The sequence below is a fragment of the Nycticebus coucang genome, chromosome 12, assembly GCF_027406575.1.
Source record: "Nycticebus coucang isolate mNycCou1 chromosome 12, mNycCou1.pri, whole genome shotgun sequence".
In the NCBI taxonomy this organism is placed as follows: domain Eukaryota; kingdom Metazoa; phylum Chordata; class Mammalia; order Primates; family Lorisidae; genus Nycticebus; species Nycticebus coucang.
Window position 1 is genome coordinate 68,118,342 of NC_069791.1, and position 8,884 is coordinate 68,127,225.

At 39.6% G+C, this 8,884-nt stretch overlaps 1 protein-coding gene across 2 annotated transcripts in view; it reads right to left on the reverse strand.

Moving 5' to 3' along the window:
* The window catches only part of CCZ1 (CCZ1 homolog, vacuolar protein trafficking and biogenesis associated), a 31,476-nt gene extending 22,592 nt beyond the window's left edge, over positions 1 to 8,884 (reverse strand). Inside the window, exons 1-7 of one of the 2 annotated variants that reach the window (XM_053555633.1) lie at positions 8,670 to 8,884; positions 7,648 to 7,745; positions 7,464 to 7,557; positions 7,098 to 7,175; positions 6,657 to 6,704; positions 5,996 to 6,079; positions 3,475 to 3,650 (exon numbers count right to left, since the gene is read on the reverse strand). In XM_053555633.1, coding sequence (XP_053411608.1) covers positions 3,475 to 3,650; positions 5,996 to 6,079; positions 6,657 to 6,704; positions 7,098 to 7,175; positions 7,464 to 7,557; positions 7,648 to 7,745; positions 8,670 to 8,789 — 698 coding nt within the window. In that variant the 5' untranslated portion in view covers positions 8,790 to 8,884. The remainder of the gene's footprint in view (positions 1 to 3,474; positions 3,651 to 5,995; positions 6,080 to 6,656; positions 6,705 to 7,097; positions 7,176 to 7,463; positions 7,558 to 7,647; positions 7,746 to 8,669) is intronic. The other variant, XM_053555634.1, reaches the window with a different exon arrangement.

Consider the following 8,884-nt stretch of genomic DNA (forward strand, 5'->3'; position numbering starts at 1 on the left):
ATGTGAACTGTCTATTGTCTCAAAAAGTTAAAAAAAAAAAAAGAGCTTTTTCCTTAGTGCAAATAAACACACACAAGTCAAATAAAATTCTCCACAAATAGGCTCACATAAAACAGGAAATAGCCCACTCACATTAGGAAGTGCAGATATTCTTCAAGTTTTTCAAATACACAACAACAGTTTCTCTCAAAAAACCTCATAACTAGGGTGGCGCCTGTGGCTCAGTGAGCAGGGTGCCAGACCCATATACCGAGGGTGGTGGGTTCAAACCCAGCCCCGGCCAAACTGCAACAAAAAAATAGCCGGGTGTTGTGGTGGGCGCCTGTAGTCCCAGCTACTTGGGAGGCTGAGGCAAGAGAATCGCCTAAGCCCAGGAGTTAGAGGTTGCCGTGAGCTGTGTGGCGCCACAGCACTCTACCGAGGGCAATAAAGTGAAACTCTGTCTCTACAAAAAAAAAAAAAAACCTCACAACTTTTCTTCAGCTTAAATCACAATCAATTCCTCTTTGTGCACATAAGATGCTAATTATACACTGTCAAGACTGATTTTTCTTTTTGCTTTGTATTGAACTTTGTGCCCTGTTTTTACCTCAACACTAAATGGACTTTTGCCTATCATCCCAACTCCGTCTCTGGTAGAGATACCAAGTTATTTGAGAATATACAACACATACACAAACATTTGCTTTAGCAAAAGCAATACTAAAAATAAGGTGGCTATCATTTCTGCAGAATCCTTCACATTAGGATTAGTCTAAAATACAGACTATGTTACTATCAAGATACTGAATATAAACAATCTAGCATTAGCAAAGAATGCTGTCAACTTTTGAGTAATTTAAGAAACATCTAAGACATTTATTCAAAAAATTAATTTCTATAAATCAATACATGAAAAAGAAAAATTTGTAGGCAGGCTCATGGGCATGCACCCATGGACCATCTAAGGCGGCAAGATGGAAGGATCCCTTGAGCCCAAGAGTTCAAGACCAGCCTGGGCAACACTGCAAGACCCCCATCCCAGTTTAAAAAAAAAAAAGGGAAAAAAATTTTAAAATACACCCAGAACTACAAATAAGAAAGCCATATGACACTATCCCCACCAAGAGTAATAAATAACTAACCTTAGCATAGGCCAATGAAAAAGCCAAATCCATCTATTAAATGCATAGTCCAAACAGAACTACACATTATTTTCTACCAATCAGTTGCTTTGAGCTGATCATCAATATTTACTGAACACCCACCATGTGCTAGATTCCAGTGACATGTGAGCACAGATGTTTCTACTCTCATGTAATTTCAAAATAATGTACTAAGCAGCAAGAGTAAATATATACTCTGCTCATAAAATATAAAATTCTTTTTTGTTATTTAAATATACCAGCTTTTGAATAAACAATTTCTGTCAAACTGTGCCATTTTTCTTGAAGCTCTTTCTTATTGCTACTTCCTGGAACCATCAGGGGCTGTGCACTGCTCAACTCCAGAGGATGCCATTCCCATGGACAATGATGCCAAAAGGATCCCCTGGAGCTGGGCAATAGGTAATTTGTGAGTCCGGGATTCTAGGGCTCAACCCTGCTGGCCACTCCTGGGTCCCCCAGAGGTCCTCCAAGGGGACTTTCTTGCTCTGGGCCTTTAACCTTCCTCACTCCCATGATTTCACAGCCATGTTAGGGATAGTGTTGTGTCCCAAAGATCAGGGTCTCAGCTACCCTTCTCTGACACTGAGGATAATGCCAAAGGCCACTGCTGGTGCTGGATGGGTGTAACCTTGCAAGTGCCTCCTGTAATTTTCACCTCTGGAGGAGCTGCTCCTTCCACAGGCCAACACTGTAGAAGCACGACTGTCCTTCCACCTCCTTTTACATCAGCATTTCACTTCTTGCTTTATTTTGCTGACACAGAGTAATTATCACACAAAACAACCAGAGCAGGGTCAGTTAATAAAGCATAACATGCCTAACAATGTTAAAATAAAAAGCAGTGCATTTTCATCTGAAATTTGTTATGTAGTCTTCCTAGAATATAACAAAGTTCACATGGAAACCCACCAGGTTGTTTACTAAATAGACTGAAATTTCCATTTCTTTAGATTACAGTCTTTTATTTCTCTAAAATGGAGTTATGAGGTTTTGGCAGAGGAGGGAATAGGTTCCAGCCAAACTAGTTTTGTCTTTTCTATTAACTAAACCCAATTTTTAGTACTAAAGCATGGCCGCACTCCTAATTTAAGAAAGTGAGCTACAGTCAACACAAAAATTGAGGGCCCTGGAGTAGTTGCTGGAGCATGTCCGGCTGTTTCCTGCCACTCCGTAGCAGGCCATCTTTACCCACTCCAGGCCACAAGTGAACAGCCTAGATTGCCCAGACCTTTCTGAGCTCACATCCACTCAACAGTCTTATGCTCCCTCATATGGTTCTCCCAGGGTTCAGTCTTAGTAGTTGACAGCATTTAGTAAGTTTCTTTCCTTCTGAAGCATCAATATTTTCGTCAAAGAAAACAATTTTTTGTTCCTACTACTACACATAAACATACTTTGATGACAGTGGGTAATTTCCTAGTTTACATAACACTTTTGATTTCTTAGATTTTTTTTAACATCTAAAGGAAAATATAAAATATTATGCTTTCTACGTTTACTTTTGAAGTTTTTTTTTATTTTTGAACTGAGTCTCACTCAGTCACCCTGGGGTTGAGTGCCATCGCATCCTAACTCACAGCAACCTCAAACTCCTGTGCTCAAGCAATCTTCTTGCCTCAGTCTCCCAAGTACTGGGGACTACAGACACCTGCCACAATGCCCAGCTAGTTTTCTTCTATTTTTAGTGAAGATAGGGTCTCACTTTGCTCAGGCTGGTCTTGAACTCCTAAGTTCAGGAGATCCACCAGGCATGGCCTCCCAGAGTGCTAAGATTACATGTGTTGAGCCACCCTCTGTCTCACTGAGTAGAGTGCCATGGCATCATAGCTCATAGCAAACTCAAATACTTGGGCTTGAGTTACCCTCTTGCCTCAGCCTCCCAAGTAGCTGAGACTAGAGGTGTGCACTACAAGGCCTGGCTAGTTTTTCCATTTTTAGTGGAGACAGGTGCTCTTGCTGGGGCTGGTCTTGAATTCCTAAGCTCAAGCAATCCACCTGCCCTGGCCTTTCAGAGTGCTAGGATTATAGGCATGAGTCACGGGGCCCAGTCTGAGAAAATTTTCTCCACCTTTAATGAAGAAGAATATTTTCCCACCTTTTATGAAACCAATTTTAAACTCCCCTGCTTAGTAATTTTAAATGACGTTGCCCTAGTTCTGGTTTAAATAATCATGGTTTTATTCTGATAATATCTACAAAGATGCTTCCTACCCATCTTCCGTGCTATTAGTTCCTGGTTTGACAAGCTGTTATCAATCCAGTCATTGCTGTTTTTATAAACTTAAGACTTTCTTTTTTTACCTGCCATGCCTCAGGGTGTACCTACCAGATGAGTTGATCATTATAGAGAAATGCAGTATATTTGACTATATTCAGGCTTTCCTCCATTCTATTAATAAAGGACTGGATTTTGAGATAAGTCATTTTATCCAATGGGAAGAAGCTGATTCCACCAAAAATGTCAAGCAGGTCACATGACTGCAAATGCAACGTTTGCAAATACTGTAGGAAAAAAATAAGGTATAAAATTTACTATAGTGCATTTAATGTATTAATAATATTCTTTGACAACTGAAAATAATTACTCTTCTGTCAGGCTATCACTCATGGTAGATTAACATACTGGCAAACGAAACAATGAGAAGACCATGGGTGAGCCATGGGTAACTGGGTTTGAAATCAATACCAATTTCAAAATACAAAAGTCAAATATATCTAGTTAATGTTTATTTAGTATTGTGTTTTATCTCTGTAAAGTATTTAATTCCCTATATTAATGGTCCTCACCTTAGATCAGCAGTTCTCAACCTGTGGGTTGCGACCCCTTTGGAAGGTATTTCATCTAAATACATGCATATCATATATTTACATTAGGATTCATAACAGTAGCAAAATTACAGTTATGAAGTAGCAACGAAAGTAATTTTATGGCTGGGGGTCACTACAACATGAGGAACTGTATCAAAGGGTCATGGCGTTAGGAAGGTTGAGAAACATTTAGATTAACCCCATGAGGGATCTAGGCAATAATATCCAATGAGCGCTATCTCATGCTAAAATCATGTCTAAAGGACACGTAGTCAGAACAATAGTTGTACCTACTGCTGATGAGTAGGAAAATAATGAGGACAAGAAGAGAAATCAGAAGACAGTATAAGAGTGAATAATTATGGTCATTTAAAGTGAAGAAACAAACAACAAAAAAAGAAATTCACAAAAACAAAAAAATTTTAAAATAGCTATCAAAGATGTCTTAGAACAGTGGTTTCAACCTGTGGGTCGCGACCCACAGGAATGTATTAAAGGGCCACAGCATTAGGAAGGTTGAAAACCACTATCTTAGAGAGAAAAGCTGAATTCAAAAACAGATTTCAGGCTTGGCACCCACAGCACAGTGGTTACAGTGCCCGCCACATACCCAGAGGCTGGCAGGTTCAAACCCAGCCCGGGTCAGCTGAATAACAATGACAACTACAATAAAAAAACAGCTGGGCCTTGTGGCAGGTGCCTGTGATCCCAACTACTTGAGAGGCTGAGGCAAGAGAATCTCTTAAGCCCAAGAGTTCAAGGTTGCTGTGAGCTGTGATGCCACAGCACTCTACTGAGGGTAACACAGTGAGACTCTGTCTCAAAAACAAACAAAAAACAGATTTCATATCAAAGGAGATGTTAGACATTCAAGAGTAAATACATTTGAAGGCTAAAAATTAACCAAAAACATATACAATTAATGATACCATGAGTGTATCAGGGCTGTCTCAAAACAGAACTCGCATAGCTCAGGAAACAGGACACAAAGCCATGCTTCTTTTAGAAAAGTGCCTGCATGGCGTGAAGTTTTGGAAAAATGGTTATATCCAAGATTACCAAACACCTGAGGTGGCAAAGGACTCATTTCCATTTGAGAACAGTGTGGTCCAAGCGACTGAGCCATGCCAATAAAAAAAAAAAATAGATTTCAAAGGGATTGTAGAGAGAAAATAAGTTGAGAAGTATTTCTTCAAGATAAATGGAATTTGACAGAGGCAAGGTTAAGCATGTAAAATTCAATTATAATAAAAGAACAGCAACTATTTAGGGGCATTATCACTTGGGAAAAATCACACTAATAACCACTAATATGATAAAGTCGGTATCACAGTCAAAATCTTTTACTTTGAGTCAATAAAGCTTATGCCTCTTTAACAAACAGAAACAATCCATGAAAATGTGCAACTCCAATAATAGCTGAAATTTTGTTAATCAACTAATCCACTACACAAAGATCACTTTTAAGTAAGCACATATAGAAGATGCAGGTAGAACAAGGATGAAGTCAAAAGATGCTTCAAGGACCTCTGGGTGAATACAGAATGCTTGGCTCCCACACAAAAGGGTGAAAGTGCTTCAAAGTGTGCAAACCTAATGAGCTTCCTCACTGCTCTGTTTTGGCACAGTTCATGTCTGGTTCTTTCTTTTTTTTTTTTTTTTTTAGCCAGAGTCTCACTGTTCCCCTAGCTAGAATGCCGTTGCACCACAGCTCAGAGCAACCTCAAACTCAGGGCTCCTCCTGCCTCAGCCTCCCAAGTGGTGGGACTATAGATGCCTGCCACAATGCCAAGCTAATTTTTCTATTTTTAGTAGAGATAGGGGTCTTGCTCTTGCTCAGGCTGGTCTCCAACCCCTGAGCTCAGGTGATCCACTTGCCTCAACCTCCCAGCCATCTCAGGTTCTTTACCATTTTCAAGTTCTGGGGTTTTTGTACTACCAGTAGCCAGTAACCCAAGTTCTGGGTTACTTGTACCTACATTTGTATTTCCCTAAACATCTGTGAAATCTACTAAAGTCATAAAATTCAAAATACTCACCCGATGGAAGAATTTCTCTAATCTCTCTTTTAGGAGCTTGACACCTCCATCTTCCATGGCTTTCAGAAATGTACCATTAAAAAGCTAATGGTATTAAAGATTGTGAGGGGAAAAAAAATCAATTTCCTATGCCTCTCAATTAATTCAGCTCATTAAACCCCCCCCATTCCTTTTAAATGTAGAAAATATTTACAGAAGAAAGGTTGAGTTATAAAATAAGTTACAAAGAAATTAATACAGTCTGAAGTGATGCTTTCATTTTTATGAAACCACCTAATTATTTTAGAATTTGTTTTTTTACTTATAAATTTCACTTTACATAAATATAGCCAATTTTTTTTAAGTTAAAACATTTTGTCAATACTCATAACCAAACTTTCAGAATCAAATATAGCAGTCATCTGTATGTTCCTTGAAAATATGGACTCACTTGTTCAACAATGGGGATACAAGACTAAGAACAGAGAAGGGGGTTCAATAATTATTGAATAAAAATATGCATAAACTTCACTACCTATTTCAAAGGCCCCATTATTTTCTCTCCCAAAATAGTCACCTCTGCAGTCTTTTAAAGAATTATTTTTTTAACAACCCCAAGCCTATAACAAGGGTTTATAGGCTCTCAGTTTGACTCTCAGTTCAAAAAGAAGGTCATGCTTACCTTGTACATGCTGTAGCATTGCTGTAGTACTGAACTATAAACCTTGTCCTGCAAACAACATAAAAACAGTATAGATTTCAATTCATGGAGAAAAAAATGTCAACTGTATACAGCAAAGATACATTGACTCGTGGCAAAGCCATATAATGCTTACTTGGTCCCGCAATAGTTGTGTGCTGAAAATAAGAGGTATTTAAATTCAAATTTATGAACCATTAAGTCTAATTTTAGGAGGACTTTAAACAAAGATGATCAGGTGTTAGTGCGACAGCATACACATAATGTTTTTAAAAGACTGCACTCATATATAATGACAAACATAAAACTGTAACATACCCTAATCTTCTACAAAAGCCACCCAGTTTAATCTAACCAAGTCACTCAACATATTCAGGAATACATTTTCTTTCTAAAAACATGAAGTAAGAAACGACACATTACCAACAACTCCTCCTCTTGGTATTCAACAATCGGTTTTCCATCTTTACTTTGTTTTTCGATTATAGGATTACGGACAACCTACAAAGTTTGATAAACTGAAATTATATAACGAATTCATTATGACGCATTTTTAATTTTGCCTTAATTTTTAAAATCTGAACATGCTACAACAGCAGAAACACTTCTTAAAATGGCCCCAAGAACAAATGAACAGCCAAATAGAAATTTGATTTTAAAATTGCAACCAACTTTATTGTAATTTTTACTTTGATGCACTAGCCAGGACTGTCCTAAATTCCTAACAGTAAAGATCACCCCATAACTTTACTATACAATTTCAAAAAGATACACTGTGTATTTAAATACCATGACCATCCAGAAATTTTCTTCTGGTTCGTTGAAGAACTGTCTATTCTTCTGTGTATGTAAGGATTTTGCAGGTTTTGATGGACTAAAGGTCCTAAAAAGGTTAAAAGATTATGTTTAGGATAATTCTCCAGTGTAAGTTTTAAGAATTCTTAACTCTACAAAGGAATATTTAAATATTTACCTTGTAAACTGTACAATAGCTTCACATAGTCCAACATTTCTAATTTTTTCATTCTTTTCTACTTCATTTGGATGATAAAACAAAATTTTATTTTCCTCCTAAAGTATGAAGAAAGTAGCATAACATTAATATAAATATTTCTTCATCTGTGCTGTAGAAAATGCTAAGTTGTACGTCGACCTCTTGAGTCAAACAGTCTAATAAAACAAAACCAAAAGTGTTTCAGAAAAACAGGAATTATCTCATCATTGTGTAAATACCGTCTACCAATCTGAAAGGCAAATTTCACATTTCACGTAAGGCAAAGTCGTATTTCATCTGAGGCAGCACCACATAATTTTTATGAAAACTCAACCTCTCGATTTCTTTCCTCGTGCTAATTTGTCACACACCAACGCTACAAAGAAATGAGTGTGCGCACGTGCATAGACCCACAAATTAAATCCAGCTGCTATAGACATTTGGCCTGACAGTCTTTAAAATGCCTGTGATTCGCTGGCAACAAAATAGCTCCGGACGTCCTTTGAGAAAGCCTCCGTCCCCACCTTGGAAAAACAAAACGTCCTGCAATTTATTTATTTATTAATTAATTCGGAAAAAAACTTTCCGACAGGCTCCAAACTTCCATTATTTTAGAGCTATAGTCCACCGCTCTAGCGCCACGCTTCTAGCCGGAGATTCCAATAACACAGCAAGTTCAATTTTAATTCCCCAGAACTGACGCAAAGCGCAGACTCGACCTGTGTTCTGTGATTAACCTGACCAAGCTTCGATCCAGGATCTGAAACCGACCCTGCCTGCCTTGTCAGGTCCCCGCTACATCCCCCAGCCCGGACATAACACCTGGCACAAAACAGGGTCGGTCAAAGCCACTTGAGGAGGGCAGAATGACAGGGCCGCTCCCCGCCCCACCAGCTCCGCGCACCCCGCGGTTCCAGGGACTGACGTCGGCCGGCCACCTTCCAGCCCCGGGGCTCTTTTCTGAAGCCGGCAGATGCCCACGAGCGGCCCTCTCCGCGTACCTCTCCCTCGCGCGGCCCGAAGCGCGGGTTGTAGATGAAGAAGCTCAGCAGAGCCGGCGGGAATTGTTTCTCCTGGGCTGCCCAAGCCCCTGCGCCTGCCCCGGCCGTCGCTGCAGCCATCCCGGCCCGGCCCCCCACCTCGGGAACCTCCCTCGGCCCGCCCAGACACAGCAGCCACTAGGAGACTGTACTTCCGCCTCACTCGCCGCTGACCC